The 22,617-nt window shown below is 42.1% G+C and overlaps 2 protein-coding genes across 4 annotated transcripts in view; one reads left to right on the forward strand and one right to left on the reverse strand.

Moving 5' to 3' along the window:
- Window positions 1-22,617, forward strand: part of ACTR3B (actin related protein 3B) — a 105,166-nt gene that overhangs the window by 38,628 nt on the left and 43,921 nt on the right. Inside the window, exon 1 of one of the 2 annotated variants that reach the window (XM_030478602.1) lies at window positions 18,083-18,101. The exons of the other annotated variant lie outside the window; for it this stretch is intronic. The gene's annotated coding sequence lies outside the window, so the exon portion shown is untranslated. Of the gene's footprint in view, window positions 1-18,082; window positions 18,102-22,617 lie in introns of those variants that run through there. 2 annotated transcript variants of the gene reach the window in all.
- Window positions 3,562-17,967, reverse strand: XRCC2 (X-ray repair cross complementing 2). 2 transcript variants are annotated; one of them, XM_030478630.1, is made up of 3 exons: window positions 17,826-17,967; window positions 13,172-13,253; window positions 3,562-7,023 (listed from the first exon to the last, which is right to left on the reverse strand). In XM_030478630.1, exons 1-3 carry the CDS (start codon window positions 17,862-17,864, stop codon window positions 6,308-6,310), a joined length of 837 nt encoding a protein of 278 aa, XP_030334490.1. In that variant the 5' UTR covers window positions 17,865-17,967; the 3' UTR covers window positions 3,562-6,307. The 2 variants fall into 2 exon arrangements, with proteins under 2 accessions (XP_030334490.1, XP_030334484.1); XM_030478624.1 differs by lacking the exon at window positions 17,826-17,967 and adding an exon at window positions 17,212-17,811.

Consider the following 22,617-nt stretch of genomic DNA (forward strand, 5'->3'; position numbering starts at 1 on the left):
CAACTGTGTAGAGAACCTGGTGAAGTCCACTTACATGTCATCATACTTGCCCTGCTGCAGCCAGGACATTGGCTGGAGGGTATGACCAGTCCATTAATCCAAATTGCAAAGGCTTTCTGCTTTTTGAGGAGAGCTAAGGCAAACCCAGCAGGTGATGTACTGTTAGAAGTCATTAGAGCAACACCTCCAGTTGCTGTGCAGCTGGAATGGCACAACTGCCACTGTGCAAAGCAGCGAGAGGCTTCTCCTGACCTTACAATGTTGAGGACACGCTAGAGTAATTTCTGTACCTAAAAATACCATTTTTAACAGCTCTGAAGCTGCTTTTGACTTGCAAAATATTAGCAGTTTTGCAAGTCAAAAGCAGCTTCAGAGCTGTTAAAACTGCCTGAGATTTTACTGAGCAGAAACCAGCCTGCTTTGACAAGATCTCCACTAACGTACACTGATTTTCTTAAACCCATTCATTGCATTGTCCAAATATGGCATGGATTTGTTACATGACTGTGGGATAATACCTGGAGTTGTGCACTTCCATGAAAAAGGATTCTTCAGTGAACACACAGCACAAGAGATTGGGGGTCAGCTGGGGGCTCAGCAGTGGCACTGCTGTAGTGCTGACTGAGGCCAGAGGATGGGTTTGCAGTTGGAGGTCTGGCCGTTCAGAGGGTGTGGACTTGCTATTGCATTTTCATTGACCAGTGCCATCATGTCAGACATGTAGAGGACTGTTAAAGTTGGAAAGCGTGGCTCAGACCTGCTCCAAATGACGATGCCCAACACACACAGTGTCCCTCATGCCCAGTAAAGACAAATGTGATGATGTTCACTGATCGCTGCAGCACTGCTGTTCGTCCATGGAGATGTTGGGCTGGAGACAGAACTGTCAGTGATGGAGTTTGAGCAGAGCTGGTGGGATTCACTTCAGAGACCATACTGCCCACCATAGCATGGTCTTCTCTCTCAGCAGTATGATAAAGTATGAGAGTATGCAGATAGATTCTAAGTCAAAAATCCTGTTCACCCCTTCACAATATGGGCAGTTGGTAAGGAAGATGTAGAGTCTGTTGCTTGACCTTCACCAAACCACCTTTCAGGCCTTGACGTCTATCAGCCACTGCCAGGAACCTCATGGCCTTGCTTGGCCTCTTTCTATAGCAGCGGCCTAAAAATCCTTTACTTCTTATACTCAAAACCCCCAAGATTTCTTCTCTTTCTCATCTCCCCCCAAGGCTAGGAGGTCTTTAGCACAGGCCTGGCTTCATGTATGAGAAAGAAGCCTGGCAAATGGTTTAAAGTAAAAACTATAGTGGTTGTGCCAACTCCTGCAGTACGAGAGTGCCAAGATCCAGAACATGGCTGTTCCCCAGCATTTGGCAAGGCGGTGACATCTTGTCACTGCTCTCCTCAAGCACTGTGGCCCACACAGGTACACCAACCAGTTGGTTGGGGCAGGATGCAAAGCAGTGTGGGAAGGCAGAGGGAAGACTGCCAACCTTTTCCCAAGGAAAGTCACAGCCACGTTTCTTCAAAAGCATCTACTCCAATGTGATATTACTCCCGACTGCATATAGAATGAAGTCTCCAAAGTTATTTCCCAGTTACACTGATATGTCACATGGGTTCAATCTTCTGTATTCAGGTCTCCCAGTCTATGCTGATCATAAAGAGTGTACACATAAACTCTCAGCAAAGCAGAAAACTATCCAATTCCAGTAAAGCACAGGCCTGACACATAAAGCTGTGAGTGCTGTTGGAGCTAAGTGCTGACTGTTGGGAAGGTGCCTAGAGCTGGAAGGGAGAGAAAAAGGAAAATAAAACAACATAAGAAAAGGAAGTCTGTTTTTACATTTAATTCCTCCTGGGTCCAGAGAAGCAGGTTTTATATCTTCACTATAAATAAGCTGTACAGCATCTACACAGTGGAATCCATCACCAGTTTCATCTCTTCATGGGAAGAACCTGCAGGTCAACTATGGCCAACTTTATATTTGAGAGTATTACCATGCTAGACAGGTTAGTGAACAGTTCAAGAATCCTATTGTCATACCCCAGGTTTTTCATAGCTCAGTGACATTCTCCTGTCTTCTTTTATGCGCAGGGATGGCCAAACCTTTTATTTCAGAGACTGCTGCAGGGCATCGGGGTTTTCTATCCTGAAGATCCTGCAGATACATGGTGCTGATGCTCCTTTCCGTCTGGAAGTTTTCTCCACTGCCAAAGCCTCAAAGTCTTCCAAGCTCTTCCAGTTTCTCTTTCTTTACAAAATGCCCAAGTTTCACGCTGCTGTATAGTTGTTGGAAACATTAATACTATCTGCGGCTTTTATGCAGGTGAGTATTCACTGCAACATCCTACACAAGCTCAAGTTTGGTGGAGCGGCTTTCACCTGAAATGGGTATTAAGTTTGCCATAAGGTTTGCTGATTGCAAAATGGTGTTATCCACTGCCCTGGTGTGATACCTGCATATCAGAAATACATTTGGATAAAGAGGTTCGAGAGACAATTATTAGAGCAGCTACAGAAAATAACTAAAATGTCATGTTCCTCTTCAGGACATGGTCTAAGCTTTATGGCCAGCAGCCATCAAAATAGTGTTGTCTTCTGCCTTTGTCCATTAGCCTCCAGTGCAAACACAACTGCAGGTATGTTTCCAGATGAGAACCTTTATCTTCTGCCATTTCCAAGCTCTATGGAAAATTAACTGTCTGGAATCAGTTATGTAAGAAGAAGGAAACTTGTATTTTTATGTGCAAGTACAAATTTAAACCAAGCAAACCATTATTTGTATTTTATTTGCTCTATAAAAAGGTCTAGGAATACAAAGAACTTTTTGCTGAATATAAAAATGACATTTTCCTTCCAGGTGTCCACAGAAATACCGGTTTATTTGAAAATAAATGTAAAACCTTAACTTTGTTTTGCTGAAAAGCGCTCTCATTACAAAAAGGATGGGGAAAAAAGGGTGAACTAATTTCTTTGTTTCAAGCTCACTGCTTTAAATCCATGTTGCATATGAAGCAACAAACAAAAATTCTAAGGAATGTAAAAAGTTCCTACGCCTACAAAAGTCTCGGTAATACAACAGCGAGCTGCAGAACAATGACACTGACATGAAAGGATTTTCATTTCTAAGAAATACCGGGATAAATGGGAGCTGAGGAATACATGTGTTCTAGCCTCATACCTAATCTTTTGCAGGGCTGATTTCCAGTGGCACAGACCTACCAACCCAAAAGGCGCTTCCTGCCTGGGAGACTGAGCTGTGGCAGCACAGGTCGCTCTAGGTTAGACAGCGGGTAGGAGGTTGGGCAGTAACTTAGCTCTAGGTGAGAGAGGAGAATATGGATTTAATACTATAAACTACATATAATACTATGTTTAATACACTGTTCCTGTTCTCACAAGGAGAAACTGCATCTCCACTAACTGCAATTTTTACATAGTTTTAATAAAGATAATTCACCATTTTAAAAGATGGTAAAAAAACTCTTTTAATATCCACCGTTCATTAAGGTATGAACAAAATTGCTGCTTCCCAGGCTCTTTATCGCTGCATCTTTCTTCAACTTGTATCCTAAAGGTTCATTTTTCTAAATGGCATAATTTTGGCAGAGAGTAAGGTCAGTGCACTCCCAGACTGCATACTGCTTATCCCTCCTGCAAAGGTACAGGGATATGCAGATGCTCAGCACCTCTGAAAGCCAGGCTTGCTACGCAGCTAAAGCAGATGTGCAGAGCGTGAATATTGCAATTACCAGAGAATTAAAAAAAAGATAAATCTGTTTTCTTTCAAAGTAAAACTGGGAAATTAAAAAATTTCCTGAGGTGCTGTTTTTGATCAATTACAACTTTGGCTTCATTTCCATTTAGGCATTTCTTTTATTGTACAATGCAAAATATCAACTACATTGTGAATAATATAAAAGCTTTTTTTCCAGACAGGAATGCCAGAACATTTCCATTGTTTTGGGTTTTGGGTTTTTTTTTTCCCCAAACACATTTTTTAGTAAATATGATTTTACAAAGCAGTTAATCTCAGTAGAGCTGAATTCTCCAATAGAAAAGGGGATTGATGGTTTTTTGTGATAGAAAGTATACAGTCTGGTAATTTTCACATTTAAAAGTTCTTTATTTCTACTTAAATCTTTCCAATGTTTTTTAACAAAAAAAATCAAGTAAGCCCTCTATAATTAATCCGAGTGGAAGTGTCTACTCACGTAAAACCATCTACCTTGGGTCCAATCTAGGAATGGTTAAGTTGTATGTTTTTCATGTATTTGTGCACTTACGGAAGTTCTGAAATAAAGTATTGGTGTTGATGGAAGAGAAAGCACAAATGAAGTGTCAGTCTAAAAAGTTATCACCTCTGCCGAGATGGTGAAAAGGCAAACTTTGCTCATGTGTCGCAGTGAAAGAAGTGACAGCATGAGGAAACATTCAGATGGAAGGTTTCAAATGAGAGGGGAAGAAAAAAAGGAAATTTCCTCACAGAAAGAATAAGTAAACTGAAGTCATTATGAAAAAACACGGTGGAACCCAAAAGGGTAGGTTAAAAATGGATTGGATGAACTCATGAAAGATAGGTCTGATCAACACCTATCAAACACAGGTCTGACTGCAGCTCTGCTTAGGAGCTCCCCAAGCCCCATCCTTGGGGAGGCCATGCCAATGAAAACCAATTAGTCTCACACTCCTTCCCAAACCTTTGGTACTGGCTGCTGTCAGAGGTGGGACGCTCATTGTCTGTGCAGAAATCCAGCCAAATCACAGAGATGCCACATTCTGTGAATGACAGTACAGGTACATGCTCCTAGCTCTACACACAGAGGTCTGGCTATGCACGCCAAGCTACACACAGCTGGGAACCCACATGTACATTCAGCTTGAAAAAGCTGGCTTCAGAAGTTAGGAAATTAAAGTATCTCACAACAGAGTTTTTAGGCATCCTCCTCAAAAAGATACTATGCTAGATACTTCTTCTTAATATGCATTTTTGTTAACAATCTGTTCAATCTAAACTATGAAACATGCTGTGCAACATGACTGAACGAATATTGCTGTGAGAAATATTTTCCCCCTTGTTTGAGTAATTTAAATTTGTAAGCTAATGTAAGTTTTTGTATTAAATAATACACTGTGTGCAATTTTCTTTCTTGTAAAGCACTTTGAAGCTTTCAAAGGGCACTCTAGGTTAATAAATAATATGCTATTCTTTGCCAGAACTGTAGGGCATTTCCCATAAGTTCTGAATCTTCTTTGCCAGAATTGCAACATGTTGCATGCCAAATCCTGCACACAAATGTTCTACATGTGGCAAATACATATTGGTAAAGACCAGAGGCATGGCATTCCTGGATTTCTTGGAGAGAGTGGGAGAAGAGAAAGAAGTGGGAAGGAATAATGAGGGAGGGCAGAGAAAGAAAACACAAACATATGTCTGTGCATACGTCTAAAAAAGGAAAAAAACAACAAAAACCAAGCCCCTGTGCCCAGAAGAACCCATAACCCACATGCCATTATTTTCAAAGCCTAAACTGTTTGCTGCACGCAGCACAAACTCACAGGTACCCAGAGCTGGGTCCTTAGTTTTCCTTCAGGGCTCCTGAAGGCAATCAAGCCTCCATTTCTGCGATCGCTGTAAATTCTTCAGACCCAGAGGTTAGTAAGGGTCAAAACACCTGCAAATCCTCACTCCTCCAAGCACACGCTAACACAGAAAGGCTTCAAGCTTGGGGAAGCATGGTCAGGGTTACCACTGTTTAACAGGCTGTGAAAATGAATCCTCTTCTTCAGGCAAAGTTGTGAATGCATTTCATATGCCCCAGGCTACCGGGAATAAACCTAGACCAGTATTTCTAAAGAGCGAACGCTTGCCTTTTTGCAGTCTCCCCCATGGACAACAAGGCTCCCAGTTCTGTAGGTTGGAAGAAGAGGATTGTAAAACAGTAAGACCCAGAAATGAAGTCAGTGCACTTGGCCACATATCACATAGGTTAGATTACTGAAGGATACCAGGAGTTTAAAATGTCTTTCATTATGATTTTCTTGATTTAATCTCTTCATTCATTAAGTACAAACAAGTAATTTTAACATTCCTCACTAGTTTGGACTGAACATCTACAGTAATTCAAACATGTTAACATTTCCTGCCCTTCACTGAATTAAAATCTTGTGACAAAATGGTGACAAAAATTCTTAATTATCCAGCAACAACCAACTAGTTTAAAAGGTACTAAAAACTACTTAGACCTAGTGAGGCCTTAAGCAGCAGGATTTGCTACACGTTTAAAAAACAAACCGAAATTAAAACTGAACTCCACATTCTGCAATACTAAATGAACGTTTTACTACATGGTTTCTTTTGAGGTGGCAAGAAGTGACTGTAAAACGTTTGCTGTTGCCAGAATTACATTGCTTAGAGAAAAATACCCTGTGTGTTACCATTTGTTGCCATGCTTTACAAAGATATGGTCTATAGTCTGTATCAGTTTCGTGTGGCAGTTTTGAAGGGAAAAAGCTTTCTGCAGAGTTTGCAGATTTCTGCATAAGCGTCTGTGTTGTTGCAAAGAGGGCTAAGTGATGCTCGCTCACAAGCTTTTCAAGGAAGTTAGCACATTTCTTCAGATTCCTCTCCTGCAAGGTGAGACTCTCCCCTCCATTGCTTCTGTCTATCCAGTAAAAAGCTGATATGCTGTCTATAATCAAAAGGCAGAGAGAGGGGTGAATGCAGAACATGTTTTCTAAAGAGTAGAGAGTGAGGAGTAACTGAGTGCTACTATTGCAGTTCACCAGAAAGAGCCTTCCCAGGCATTGCTTTATCATGTCTTCTGTCCTTTGCGCCAATCTGTTCTCAAGGATGGTAACTAGACGAAGCATATCAAAATGGTAGTCTGTATCAATGAACATGACTTCCACTTCCAGACCTCCTCCCGATTTTGGGATGATGCAGCGAGCTATCAGGTGATAAAGCATTTCTGTTTTTCCTGTTCCTTCCGGTCCATGGAATTCAATGACATCTCCTGTTCAAAAACAGAGCAGCAAGTTATCAGGCAGGAGCATTTACCACCCAGAGTCAGTTTTCAGTGTTTACTGAACCAGTACTCACTATTTTAGAAATCGGAAAATGCATTTTAGAATCACAGAATGGTTTGGGTTGGAAGGGGCCTTAAAGCTCATCCAGTTCCAACCCCCTGCCACGGGCAGGGACACCTTCCACTAGAGCAGGTTGCTCCAAGCCCCGTCCAACCTGGCCTTGAACACTGCCAGGGATGGGGCAGCCACAGCTTCTCTGGGCAACCTGTGCCAGGGCCTCAGCACCTTCACAGTAAAGAACTTCTGCCTAGTATCTCATCTAAATCTCCCCTCTTTCAGTTTAAAGGCACAGAAAATTTAATATTCATGGAACTGTTAAAATCCTGGTTAGCATCTACCAAAAGAAATTTCAATTTTCAAGAAAGACCTCTGAAGTGGAGAAAATCAACTGGGGACAAAGGTTGGAAAAGCCCCTGCAAATAGCATCTAGGACAACGGTATCAATAAAAGGTTGGCAACTAGATTTCATCTGTATCATTACAGGTAGATGAAGACTGAAAAGGAAGCTGCTGCACAACAGTGGCTAAGAAACCATCTATTTATCCTACACACACAAAATTAAGAAATAAAAAACCAAGCAGAGGACAAGCAAACCAAAAAAAAAGTTGACATATTAGAGGTCCAAATGATGTTGGCACATGTATTTTTACAGCACACACTGTCCTTCAGCATTTCATGAATGCTACATGCTTGTTCAGTATCTGTGCACATCCTGAGATATCAAGGGGAATCTGTGACCAGTAAGGAGAATGCCAGTGTATTTAGTTACCACTTACATTCTTCTGTGGTGATCACAGTATGAAACTGCTGGTTTTGACAAGGGGGACTCAAATTCCTTCAACTCCAGGCAACGACTCTCCTGTCTGAAGCACAGGATCTCTGTTCATAAACGGACTCAGCCTAACCACCTGCTCCACGTGGGTCAGTAAAATATGGAGCATATTTAAAATGTTAATTAAAAAAACCATTATGCTTTACTAGGAAACCAGTTCTTTTGTCGGTGTGAATGCAAGATATTCTGGTCTTTTCCAACATCTTCTGGTGTCTTGTATCAGAGGAAGACTCAAAAAATTTGAATTACTAGCTGCTCTTTATAAATTCCTAATTTTAGAAAATGGATTACTTATTTATGACATTTGGGATTTCAGGCAGAAGGGTGAAGACATGCAGTAGGGAGAATCACACAACTGTAACTGCAGGAAGGTGAGAGATTTCTATGGCCTTGGCAAGTGCAAATGGCATAACAGCTTTTCACAGGGGGGATGCAAGAGTAGAGAATTAATTGCAACTTTACTTAAACGTGGTTTTGTCTGCCGGAGTTAACGGGGTTTTTCAAGTAACTACTCAACTTCCAGAGGACGTCCTTGTTCTTAAGTGCGTATGATGTCAAGATACAGCTTGGGAAGAGGGTGGTGGGGAAGAAACTAAGCTCGCTCTTCACACGTTGCAAGTGCTGAAAGCAATTTACACCTGATGTGACAGTTCTGTCCATTCCAGTGACACTCAGACTGCTCACCATTACGGAGAATGAAACTCCTGCTACTCCACAACTGCAATTCCATTTTATGAACTTCTGATACTTCAAAATTTATTAAAAAGCTTGACTGCCTCCCAAACCCTCACTTATCTGTTCTGAATGGCTCTCCCCCCTTTAGAGATGAAGGACAACTAGACTTCCTATGACATAAATCTTCATTTTCTCTTCCTGTTCACAGGTGGCAATGCACAGGTTGCAATGTCCAATTCAGCCACTTGCAGCCAGCAGCTGCTCTGCTGCCACAGACTGTGCCAGTGACATAACCGCGCCCTGGTAGGGTAAGATCCCAGCTTGGAAGAACTCCTCCTAAACGTGCTGGGTAGGTCATTCCCTCACATTTCATCTATTGAAATATTTTAGAACAATTGCATAAGGCACCTCTTGTTAAGGAACAAAGCACATCTTCTGTCTGCCACTGGCTTCAGCACAACACTTCTGCCAGCCAGTGACTGACTTGGCCAATCTGCAATGCAGATTGCTTCATTTACCTTTACAGCAAAATATGACTTGCTTAAGACAAACCAGCAGCTCCACATGGCCACTCAGAAGCAGCAGTTGGCAAATCTGAGTTACTGTTTGGTAATGATTCAGAAGGCTTTTTTCTGTGAAACAGAACAGGTTGCCCAAGGAAGTTGTGAATGCTCCATCTCTGGCGGTGTTCAAGGCCAGGCTGGACAGAGCCTTGGACAACATGGTCTGGGGTAAGGTGTCCCTGCCCATGGCAGGGGGGTTGGAACTAGATGATCTTAAGGTCCTTTCCATCCCTAACTATTCTATGATTCTATGACTTTATCCATTCGAAGATGTTCCATCAGGATGTCTGTGTGTTACAGAATAACACTGGATGAGCTTTTATGGGCAGAACTAACAGATTTATTTAAGTAAAAATACTAAGTTAAATGAAAAATCATTGTTAGTTTCTGTGGCAGTAGTTTGTAAATTTTAACAGCAAGACAGCTAAGCACCCTTCAAAGCTTGTTCAACACTGCTGAACAAGACACATCCGGGCTGTAGTTTGACCAAAACACTTAAGTCACTCTGAAAGGAGTAATAGCTCGGACTGTAAGAAAACCTCAAGAGCTGGGGATTTCTGTGCCTTCATGATTATCAAAGAGGCTGCCCACAAGAAGAATGAGTGCAAAACAGAAGCCATTTATAGCAACATCTATAAATGTAGGGTTTCATTAAATTAGCAACAAGGCTGTTAGAGTTAGATAACAGGGAAATTTCATCCTTCTGGGTCTGAAAGGACAAACTATGACACAGCAGAGGAGGAAGTGTGGCCAGCAACATTTCCAAGAAGCCTTTGGCGCCTTCACAGCAGGTCAATACTGGCATCATCCATTAATGTCAAAATAACTTTGACAGGAAGATTAGTAAAAAAATACTGTCACAGGATGAAAACAGTCTGAGAAGCAGAGAAGGAACAGACACTTTAACATGGAAGAAAGCTAATGGGAAAATTTCCTGTTAGAATTGGTGTTGTCCTACTACCTATCAGTAGACGAATGTTCCATTAGTGTGGCAAAATGTGTGAAAACAAACTAATGGGCTAATAAAGAGTTAAGATAGTAAAGATTTACAAAATCAAGACGGATGAGCAGAATGATTTCCTATGAAATTCAGCACTGAACGTTCAAGAAGTACTTTTTAAGGAGTCACCTACACTTTGCTTGGCTCACAGTAGCTTGAACTGGCCCGCTAAGGACAGACTGAAGAGCACAACAGTACATGGCTACTCAATGGCCTACAGGATAAACTAAGTGATGTTGCATAAATGTAAATATTTATGTAACATTAATGGATTTTTAACTGAAACCGTGCTCAGTCCTGGTCATCAGTTCAGTGTTCTCTTTTGAATTAAGTTTTGTCTGTGATCATTACAGCAGTGAACATTGGTTTTCTGATGCTGCAGTTACAAACAGGCTATTAGAATAAGCAGCAATAACTCTGCAGGTTTCACATCATCAGATACCTCGAAGTTACTGGACTAGTAATTTACAATACTGTGCAGAAGCTGTCACTAATATTTGTACCATTTATAAGTAGAAAGGCCTAATATTTATTTCACATTAATGCTGGATGTCATACTATTGCTGAATATCAGAGCTTTATACTGACACCCACAACTTCATACCAGTGGCACAGGAGAAATATGACTGCCAACAGTGGAAGATTATTTAAAGCTTGTGTCACTTTTGCTCCATTCCAGAAGAGCTTAAATGATATGTAATTAACATGCTTATGTGTTCTTCAATATGCAAATCCATCATAATTAGAAGCAGTGACTAGAATATCACAGCAGTACCTATATTAGCTGTTCCTATTTTATAGTACTCTGACATACATGTTATGAACACTTAACTATGATGTAACCTTTGGGCAGTTTATTGAAACTTCATCTCTATGTTTTGAATACCATCAGGAAAAAGAATAACTTAGGTCTTTGTACTGCTTTAATCACAGCATTTTAGATTAAGAGCTGTTCAGTATGGCTTTCATGGACCATGTATTACAGTATTCCACAGTGACCTACTAAAAGTCAAGTTCATGACAAACGGAGAGGCAGGTCTTCAACAGGAATTTAAGACTGAATAATGAGAACGCACATCAAAATAACACATGGACTCACATAAATACTGTGGTATTAAAAGACAAAGCAAAAATGTAATAAAAGGTGAAGTCCATTTATATATATGTAGCTAAAGGTCTGGGCTAAAATGTTATGCAGCTTCATTAATGTCAGCCAAAAAGCACGACCAATATGGGTAATAATTGATGCCATTTGTTAAAAGCAGAAAAAAGAAGTGCTTCAGAAGCTCAACGACCATGTTGGCACAGAGAAACCAATGACGAATTTAGAAGGTCTCCAGCCATCTCAGAACTCAGGCTCTGGAACAGTCTTTGGACAGACATGAACAACTTACGCAGCTTTTAAGAGCAAAGCTGGTAATTTGATGATGGAATTATGTAATGCTGTGGACTGTGACAGCAAAGGCAATTACTGACCCCCAGGAAGGCTTCTGACAGTCTATTCTTCCAGAACATGGCAAGTTTAGTCTCAAACATTTGCTCCTTGTGTGTAAACTTCATAAAAAAAGCCCACAGAGACTGAAAGATCAGCATTTTCTATTACTGCATTTTTTCAAAACAAAAGTATCTCATCTTGTTATAAAAATGGATAAGAATTCAGGAGCCTCGTGAAGCATATACCAGTTTCACTACTGATTCTTAATTCTCCTTGTGGGTAACAAAGCACTTCAGAATTGAGAGTATTTAAATAATCTGCTCCATTCACACTGGCTTACCTGTATTTCTCTGGCCTTTATCTTTGTTATCTCACATCTGAACCTTTCCAGGGCAGAAATCATATATAGCTAAACCCCTAATGTATTCTCAAAAGCTGCAAAGTAATACATGAAGAGTCTCACAGAGACTGTATTTGTAGACTAAGCATCATCTTTCATCCCATTATCCTGATTCTTTTTATTGGGGTTTTTTTTCTGCTATTTCTTCTGAACCTTCTGTAATTTGTGGGAATTCCAATTGCAGACAAGTATGTTGATAACCACTGCAGCCCCATGCTTTTCATAGGAAATTCATTCATTCATACATACATTCTGCAACTGTAGTACCTCCCAGCACAATCCCAGTTTGTCACCCATGTGCCTTTTTTACTATAGATTTCTAGTCTCCTCCATTGTGAAATCCATGGAATTTCACACAATCTGAAAAACCAGTCTGACTTCCTGAATAATCAAGGAATTACTAAGTGTGCTGTTTTCTCCTTAGCTCGATTTCTTTCATTAAAACATCCAATCTTGATCTTACAATCTTCTTGCTAGAAGAATCTACCTTAAACTTGTACTGGTGTCACTGGGAGGTAGCCTGATTCCTCCAATGTGAAATTCTCATTTATTCTCTGAAGGTCTACATAAAACATTTTGATCCTAATATCATCTGCAAACTCATTCAGCTGAATAGTACCTATGTTCATAATGGAATTGTTTTCAAAGTTCCATGTCAGTATAATCAGGATTTTTCAGGCCAAGACTGAATAGCTTGATGACTTGGCTTTATTGACAGCGTTTCCTCATGAACTCTTTTCCTAACTGATCCAGAGCACTCCATACCACTGAACTCTTTGCTGTTTATTGATCCTCAGGTTCTTCGCAAATTTCTGCAGTTATGACTTTGTGGTGGTTTTTTTAGACCACTTATTAAAAAAATGTTAAATGACAGAATCTAGAACAAATTTCTGTAAAACTACTAGAAACAGGCCAACGTGCTATAGGTATTTACTCACCTACGCCTGTGTTTTGATACCCAAAAAGTAGATTTTAAAGTCCATTTAATAATGTTTGGAATAGTGACTCTGCATTATTTCATTTTATCTAGTTTGCATAAAACTACATCAACAATTGAAACTCTGAATCCAGGGCAAAAAGATCCACCTGCATGCTTATCTCTGTGCTACTGCTCTGAGCATACTTTCACACCAACATTCTGCCATAAATGGCATAAAGATACATTTTTACCATGAACGGGAGATCCTTCCTCAGCAAATAGATAAGGTTCAAGACTCTTCAGACCGCTTCTGCCCTCAAGTCGTGCAAGTAGCTTTTAAAGAAAAGACAGAAAAGACATGCTGTTAACTCAAAATAATGGGCCTCGGGAATCAAATTTAAAGGATTCTGAGAACTGAGAGCTTTCCATGACAACCCTATCAAAACAGTAGTCTGATGTAAAAAGTGTTTTCATAAATACATATGGAAACCTATAGTCTGGACTACAGCAACAGAAGGTTCCATCCTTACAAACAATAAGCATGCAAATTCAATGGCAGTAAAAGGTGGATATACATTAGGGGAATAAAGCTTAAAAAGACAAAGCTGCACAGATAGACTAGCAGGAGGGATCGCCTCTGGTACACAGCAGTGCTGCCATTTGAACTGAACAAAGGGGAAGAAGCTCACTGGTAATAACCATCACCTCCACAACAAACTGTTGCTTGAGAGGTGAACCATTACCCCTCATTAGCCTCCTGAGTCAGTCCCTCTGAGCGTTTGTAAGTAACACCATGCACATTTCATCTGAAAAGTTACACAGGACTCTTCTGGACTACAACCCTATTATATCATCGTTACTTGTTCAAACAGAGTATGGATTAAGGATGATGAAAAGTAATTAGCCACCCATGGCTCTACAAGAACCTTTCTAAAGCAAGCTCGAATTTGTAAAGCAAGTTCCTCCAAAGCCCCTTGTAAAACAAATTAGTCCAAAGTTCATGGACAGTGCCTTAAATTGTCAGATATTTGCATAGCAAGTAGACAAGTATTCACATAACTTGTGTTATTCGTAGTTCTGGCATATGTTTGTAAACCAAGAATGAACATTTCACCCACTGCTACAGTTGTTACTCCCTAAGTGTATTAACATACATGGGAAACTATGAGGTTGCTCAGAGCATTGCCAGAGCAAGCACCCCAGTGCCAAGTATTTAATTCTACAAGACACCCAGTTGTCATTTAAAGATTTAAACAAAACAAATCCCATTCAGTTTTATCCCATCCTCCTTAAAGCCAGTCACAAAAGGAGCAGCGAGCACACACCTTTAAACACACCACTGCCTTATCTTGCTTTCCTCCCTGCCACATTTATGAGCAACATCTGCTCTGAATTGTCTTACAAGTTGTTTAAACAGTTGTGTTTGCCTTTAACAGCAGAATAAAACTGCATTAAATGGCCCTGAATTTACTTCAAGTGGTCACAATGGGAATCTAAATGTGACATTTTCACTGACATTTTAACATTCCCTTCCATTACCAAAATGTCAATGTGCTTGCCTTTGTTTGCCTGTTCACACGTATTCAGGAGAGTTTTCTGACAGGTCCACTGAAGGGCCATAAAGCCACCTGAGTTGACCTTGCTCTGCACCCGTGGCTCCGCCTGCTACGCTTCACCCATTTGTGTGGTGCAGAAAACACTCACAGGGTGAACTCTTGAGTATTTTGGGAACCAGCAGAGTCCTGCAACCTGGGCACAGAGAAAGTCCAGATGGCAAGGAGAGGCCGCACCACCACAGAGAAGGGCTGGGAACCTCTCACCCCTGCCAGCCGGCAGTGGAAGTCGAGAGAAACAGGAAAACCACCACAGGCTGCTGCTTTCTGATGCTCTTAATGTTTCAGCAAAGGAAGCACCGCTCAGCGATCACAGGGGCTCGATGATGGGTGCTGCAAGTCACAACTATTGAGGGTCTAAACACATTTCTGCAGCCTCACGCTCCCCAATTTATTAGTACATTAATGAATACATCTTCTGTATTTGATTGACTTCTTTGGGAAATACGAGACCCTGCCTCTTCTTAGACTGTCGCCTCTCTAAGCACACTGCTAGAGCTCTGGAAATCCATGCTGGATTGATCGCTATCGTTTAAATATGAATCTGTGGTTATTTAAATGCTGAGTTTATATATTCATTTTAAATAACTACAGGTGCTCACTCCGAGCACTGCTCATGTAGGTAATTTATGCTAATTCAGTGATGATGGTGCACCTGTGTTTTTATCAAACTTGTATTTACTTCCGAGTTCTGAAGCAGAATCTCCAAAGACACTTCCCTCATTAGTGTCACGCTGGGAGCAACGGGGTTCCTGGCAGAAACAGCGAACAGATTTCCTTCAAATCTGACAAAGGTTTGTCCATACTACAGCAGAAGTGATGGAAGCAAAGCTGACATGAGGCACTACACCAGCATCCCTCGCCTCTGCTGATACTAAAGAGGGGCAACTTGAGTTTTTCCAAATGGGCAACCACCACCTTGGTTCTGCTCCAGGGAAGGCACTTCATTTTGCCTTCTTGCATTTCTTCTGAAAAATGAGGAGGAGGGGGGAAAATCTACAGCATTTAAAGGTTAATCTGGAGGCATCCCTGCCCATGGCAGGGGGGTTGGAACTAGATGATCTTACGGTCCTTTCCAACACAAACCATACTATGATTCTATGGTGGACATCAGGTGTCCCAAGCTTTGTCACAGATAGCATATGGAACACAGCAGCGCAGCACCACTGAGGAGAGCCTTTGAATGGGAGAGCCTGAGGAAAAAACCCACCCAAACAATTTCAACTCGTGTATTAGAGACTTCAAATTCTATAACTGAACTGTAGATGCTTGTTTCTTCTTTCATAATGCTCTTTTTGCTGCCTTTTACACAAAATACCACCTCTTAGCAACCTGCTAGTGGTAGATCTTCGCTCTTAGGTGTTCTTCAGAAGTGTAATTATGCTAGCAAGAAACTGCACGTATGTGCAATTAGGTATAGAAAACTAGCTATACAGCAAGAATTAGGCGACAGCTGGGTTAAATTCCATTAATGACAAGGCTGACGGGACTCAAATATTTCCACTATGTCTTTTATAATTTATCAATTTCATCTTTTTAATACAGAAATATGCATACGGACAGTCCCACTGACTAACACATTACATGCTTATATTGTATTGGCTTCAATGAAGCTATGCATAAATGTAAGGAATGAGATATTACTTCATTAAAATGTTAAAGAAATTCAGATTAAATACTCCAGCTCTGCTAGAGGCTGGGAGCTACCCTACAGGCTATTTACACATGCAAACCTATCTTGAGTACAAGGCAAAATTTAATTTTCAACCGCTGTAACCGCTCTGACTGAGCTTTTGTAAACTATGGGCATGCTGACTTATGCAAGCAATTTATCATTTATTTTACTGTGATATACCAAAGGTGTTTTGCAAGAAGTTCTAATTTGTTGCATTATGTTCAATAATAAGAGTACAAGACTGCGGTCTTAGTGTAACTCTCAGTGAAACCCGACCTTATGCACAAGGCTATTTGAGGAAGTTTTGGTTTAAATTAAGTATTTTCTGTTTCGAGGGCTTTTACCATTTTTTCTGGATGATGTACTCCTACATTGACCTTCCTTAAGCCACCAGCTATCAATTCCTCCCTTGCTCAGGTTTGGTTATCCATCCCAATACAGATAGTTGCTGCCGTGTACACTCCCTGTTGGCACTGCTTATGTGGACGATAAATGCATGTACCCACTTGGACACGGAGCACAACTCACATCCGCCATTTGTGTGCAGGCGCTCACTGTAGGACAGCTGTTACTGCATTTTTAAGTGTCAAAAAGGCTTAAGTCCTACTGAAAAAATATAGAGCTTTAGTAAGAAATAAATATCACTTGTTTCTATGCTTGCATGTGCACTATTTGGAGTATTCGGACACAGTAACACGTATCTTCAAGCAATTAACTGATTGCCAGGTTGGACGGGGCTTGGAGCAACCTGGTCTAGTGGAAGGTGTCCCTGCCTGTGGCAGGGGGTTGGAACTGGATGGTCTCTAAGGTCCCTTCCAACCCAAACCAGTCTGGGATTCTATTATTCCAAGCAGAAGTCACAAATCCAGCAGGGAAAAAGGAAAAAAAACAACCAATCAACCCTCCAAACTCAAAACCCTTTTCTCTGAAGAAAGCAATTCCACCATTTTTGGTTAAATAAACTGTTTATTTAACCAAAACCTTCCTCACGACTCTTGCTTACCGCATGCACTCCAACGTTTGGGAGACAACGCGAAGGCGGCATTTACAGAGGAGCTACTGGAACACCCGAATAACCCCCCATCCCTGCGCTGCAGGGGAACCCACAGCAGGGACTCAGCCCGGTCCCGGAGCCGCACCGGGGCACACAGCGCCCGGCCGGAGCCCCACGGTGCCCCCACCAGCACACCGGAGGGGTTCCGGGGCGCTCTAACACCCGTGGGCGCCTCCGGCGGCTCCCCTCGGCGTGAGGCGCGCCCGGGCCCTGCTGACGGGGCCCCGCTTCCCGCTGGCTGCGGAGCGGGGGAAGGGCGGCGGAGGCGGGCGGGCGCGGCTCTGCGGCGCGGCTCCCCTTCCTTCCCTCACACACCGCTCCCCCGGGAAGCTCCGCGGCCGCCGGGCGCACCCCTCCGCCCGCCCCAAGGGGGTGGGGGATGGAGCATGGCTCCGCCACCACGGGGCGGGCGGGGCGCCCTGCACCTCCCTTCCCGGAGCTGCGGCCGAGCCTCGCCTCGCCCTCCCCGACCGCCCGGGCACGGCCGCCACACGCAGGCGGTGCCCGGAGCCCGGCGCCCGCGGCTGCGGGGAACCCATGGGGTGAGGGGGGCAGCGCCTCACCTGAGTGCCCGACTCCGCCCTCCGAAACGCGTCACCCATGGCGCGGCGGGCGGGCGGGGGGAGGACGCAGCGCACGCTACAGACCGCCGGAAGCCACCGCGCACGCGCGCTGCCGCCGGCTTGCGGCGCCCCCGAGCGAACCCGGCTCGGCCTGAGCGGCGGCTCTGCACATGCGTGGCTCGGCCCCCGGGGAGGGTGGGGGCGGAGTCCGTGTGCTGCGGGTTCGAGTCCCGCCTCGGCCTCACGGAGCATCGCGCGGGGTCCCTGAGGGACGTGGTAGGAAAGGCGAGGGGTTATTTACTTTTATTTAAGGGACCTCTATTTTTATAAGTTTGTGGGGTTTTTCTTCTCCCCTGATGAAATGGGGGTGGCCGGCTGGGTCGGTGTGACTCAAGGGGTGCTCATCCCGATGCAGCAGTAGATGTGAGTCAAGGGAAGCTCATCCGCGTGGCCGCAATTAACTCTTGACGCCTGCGAAATTGCTCTTTGCAAAAGCCAGCTATCAATTATGGCTTAGGTTAAAAAGGCTCTGGAGCGTTTTAAATATGCACCTTGAATGAACTGGGCTCATGTGATGCACAATGCTCAGGGCAGGTCAGGTGAGTCCCTTGCGTGCCCATGGCCAGCAGGAGGACCTGCTCCTCCTGTACACCATGGCCCGTCCACTGTGGTTGTGCAATTTGTGGCAGTGAGAGGGATGGGCGCAGAGGTAACACGGGAGAACCTGTTTGTGTTTTCCATAGGCTAAATGCAAAACCACCAGGATAAGAATAGCAACCCCCAGGTATCTGCGTATCAAAGAGCTGTAATGGTACCATCCCTTTTGGTTTAGCGAGGTTATTGGTGATACTGCACGTTCTTAGAGTTACGAGGAGAAACTGGTGGTGGAGTTCTTTGTTTCTTCAAAGAAATCGTGTTTGTCTATATAAAAAGAGTTTCTGCTGCCTTGGTCCTGAATGTACCACAAATCAGATACCTCTAACCTCAGGTGCAAGGCTGTGGCTTTGTTTACTTTTCCAACCCTCTTTCAGCCCAAAATACGCAGCTAAAATTCAAAACGCCCTGCTGTTGCCCCTGATTGGAGGTTTTAGGTGGATGCCACTTGCCTCCACAAGGTCAGCCAGATTTACCCCAACTCAAACCAGTACTTTTAGTGTCATGTCCTAATACTGCTCATTAAAGTACAGAAAGGAGATGGTTTCTTTGCACAGCCATAGTAGCCTTTCTTCTCTGTTTATGTATATGCATGCAAAATTTAATTATCAAGAGCATGGAAGATGGTTGTCTAGTGGGAAAGACTTGGATGGCTGCTGGGGGAACAGACGGACACATGGCATAAAAATGTAACTACAATACTATTGGTTTAATTTTATTAAAGGAAGTCTCTACCTTGTATTCTGGAAGAGGTCAATGTAAGGGAAAGACAACCTTAAGAGCTGTGTGTCTGACTATTGTCATATTACCTTAGAGGTCCAGGCCATGTTCCCTGGAAGAGTTCAAAAGATTTGTTAATTAGATGTGATTGCCCTTAAAGCTGACTGATGACTGAACCTGACCCAAAGTAGAGCGGACTCGCTGTGACTTATGACAAAGACACTACTCACTGCATCAACCACATGATATGTTTTTTTTTTTAATTATAGGTTCTTTGTTGCTGTTGTCCTATAATTAACGCCACTGCACTAATTTTTAAAAAGTGATAGAAAATATACAGCACACGTAAATGCCAGCTGACTGAAACCTACTCCTACCACATGACTTACCACTGCCTGTATCCCAGGAGGGTCCTATGGGAGAGAGCTCTTCTACTGCATGGGTGAACACAGTTCTGGTGTTACAATCTAATGCAAGATGAAGTATCACAGTTCAATGGAGATCAAGCAACAAAGATTCCAGAGAGAGGGTAAAAACATTGAACTCACTGGAGCAGGGAGAAAAGAAAAAAAAAAAGGAAATTTAATTGCTTGACATATTGAGTCCATAACAGTTAGGAATGTGTAAATCAAATACACTGGTCACCTTGACAGGCAGATTGCCACAACTACTTCTCATATGTTCCCTTTGCATTCATTTGCTCCATACAGTGTCGCTGGCATTATGAAGTCAGAAAACCGACACTTTGACAGCACTCTTCCTTCACAGAGACTCACATTGCTGCTTTTTTTAATTTGTCAGTACTATCACTTCTCTCCTTTGCAGATCAAAAGCCAGATTTTGACCATGATGCACACTTCAAACTTTAACCCCAAATCAGCCTTATGTAGACTTTTGTCTGTCTAAACTACCCTGCGCTCTGCCCTTCATCAGTCAGCATCACTGGTATCTTACCAAATTTCATATTGTATTATTTTCCTTAAAGCTCTCTAGGTATTTCTTATCCATTCATCTTTTTGTTCTGTTTTTCTACGTGCAGAGTAAACCTCTGTATTCACCTTGCTCCTTTGGAGAAAACCAGTAATATAGGTAAGCAGGAAAGCTCTTTACCATTGGCTTCAGCAGATCCAGGATTTTACCCTCTGCTTTTTAGGTTTGTGTTTAGGTTTTTTTTCCTTCTATTTTTTTTCCTCCCCCTTTTTATATTCTGTCTCCATTCTTTCAGATTCCTCTGTAGTGTTTCTGGGTGAGTGATAATGTGTGATCCAGGAGTACAGGATCCTACCCGCTCCTTACTCTTCCTTCTTCAATAGCAGAAACCACCTTAATGCAGAATCCTCCTTAATGCAGTATGGCTATAAGTAGCTCATAGTATCCAGGGACTCTATGCCCCAGCACTCCTGTCTACAGGCAGAAAATTAGTCTTCCTTAGTTTGGCATGTGGGGAGCCTGAGGGTGCCCCTGGAGCCACAGGCACTGTTCATGTAGCAATCCAGCAGCAAGAGCAATGACTTTTGTAATAGCAGAAAGATCAGACTCTAGGGGTGTGAATCTCCTTCCTTACGAAATGTGTATTGTGGAGAAAATTCCTCTTTCCCAATCTTGATTTTGAACATCTTCTACCCTGAGATGCTGTGTTTTCCACTGCACATGGTTAAGACCTTTATCATAGGGAGAGAAAATGACAGTGCAAGAGAGGAAGGTATTTAAAGTGGAGTTGCAACCCTGAGCAAAATTATTTTTGATTTTTTAATTATTAATATTTGCTCATTCATCACTGCTAATTTTGGTCAACAGAAGGAAACTGGGCTGGGTTCTGGGGAAGGAAGGCCTAGGCCAGGTACCCTGAGGCTGTAGGTAACTGAATCTGCTATTCATAGAAATGTTTAATTTATTTTTAAGAAGCAAAGTCACTTTAAGTTGCCAGTTGGTCTACAATACAGAGCCAGTCTAAAGAATTAACACACAAGGAACAAGGCCTGAGGTAAGAACTTAAACAGGAAAAGCATGAAGAAACTCAATGTGGTGACAAGAAATTTAGATTGTGTGAAGATGTTCGTAAAAAATACATCAAACTCTTATATTTAATTAAGCAATAGCTAAATTAGAAACTGGAATATAAATGTTTGCTCCTTTAAGCATTTTTTTCTAGCCACAGAGATTTTGCTCCAACATAAGCTTCATCAATTTGAGTGTATTGTCACTTAATGTTCCCTGGCAAGATTTGTGTGGGTGACATTCCAGCACAAACCAGCTCCAAACAGATCTTCTAGGCTGAAAACAGTTTGTCTCTGTTCATACAGTTGAATTAAACTAATGCAGTAAAGTCAGCTGTTGTTTTTCTAATTAACCTCTAGACTTTTAAATACCTTCACTCCAAATGTGACAAATTGACTCTCTGAAAAGTCATTAAATGGAAGAATCACTCCAAGACATAAAACAGTCTTGGAGTCTCATTTTCTAGAAGACTTTTGTCTTATTTATTCCTTTGTGTAGTAATGCTGAAAACCCAAAAGATTTACCAGCTGAAGACCATCTCAAAGTCATAAGTAGACCTCAAAAATTAATATGAATTGTAATATATTATCATCAATATTTAATATTATTAACATAGTATTATATTGTTATTACTAATAGTAGTAGTAGTAGTAAAAATTAAGACTTGAGGTAGATGTTGGATCTACATGTGGCAAAGCAAATGATGACCTGCCCATTGGATCATTTGCAACCTCTCTGTTGTGTGACTTTCAGATTCACATTGCTGATTTCAGCCCCACTGTTCCAAGTTTCTTTCAGTGAGTGAAGTGATCTGTCACTGTGTTTTATTAGATTTTTTTGTTTAGAGCAGATGGCTGATTCTTTTTACCTGGAGAGCTGCCACTGTCTTCAGATACATCTCAGTTTTTATGGTACTCTAATTTATCTGTTTACTTGAGAAATAAGTAACTTAAATTACAGGGTGTTTTAATTTCACTGACCTCACAAAAGGTTATAGATTTGCTGCATGACCTGGAAAAAAAAAACACAAAGAGAAAATAATTCAATCCATTGGCAGGTGGAATGCTAGCCCTGAAAAAAACCAGCCCAGGTCATTATTAAGTTCTGGCACCTGTGATTTGAGTTTCACAGCTGTTTGCTGGATGTTCTGCTTTACATTTCACCTTGCAGATTTACATCTCTCTGTAGCCATTCACCTGTATTTATATCTAGATTTCTTATTTCTGCAGGTTGCCTTTTATCGGCTTGTATTCCTGAGCTGGAATTACTCCTTGCTTTGGAATTACTCCTTGTTTGTTTTTACCAGGTTGTTCTTTTCCTGCTGGTTCTTCTGTCCTGTCTGAATAATCCTGCACTGGCTCATTGCGAAGCTGCCAGATGCTCCTTACTCAGACATGAGTCACACAGATAAGGACTGGTT

This window comes from Strigops habroptila, chromosome 1 (genome assembly GCF_004027225.2).
Source record: "Strigops habroptila isolate Jane chromosome 1, bStrHab1.2.pri, whole genome shotgun sequence".
Lineage (NCBI taxonomy): Eukaryota > Metazoa > Chordata > Aves > Psittaciformes > Psittacidae > Strigops > Strigops habroptila.

Excerpts from the sequence above, each read along its gene's own strand:
- XRCC2 (XM_030478624.1), bottom strand. The coding sequence starts at position 17,253 with ATGCCGCCTTCGCGTTGTCTCCCAAACGTTGGAGTGCATGCG. Across the intron at positions 13,254-17,211 it reads CAAACGTTGGAGTGCATGCG|CTACTTGCACGACTTGAGGG; the intron begins GTAAGCAAGAGT and ends TTTCTTTAAAAG. Across the intron at positions 7,024-13,171 it reads GGAAGGATCTCCCGTTCATG|GAGATGTCATTGAATTCCAT; the intron begins GTAAAAATGTAT and ends GTTTTTGAACAG.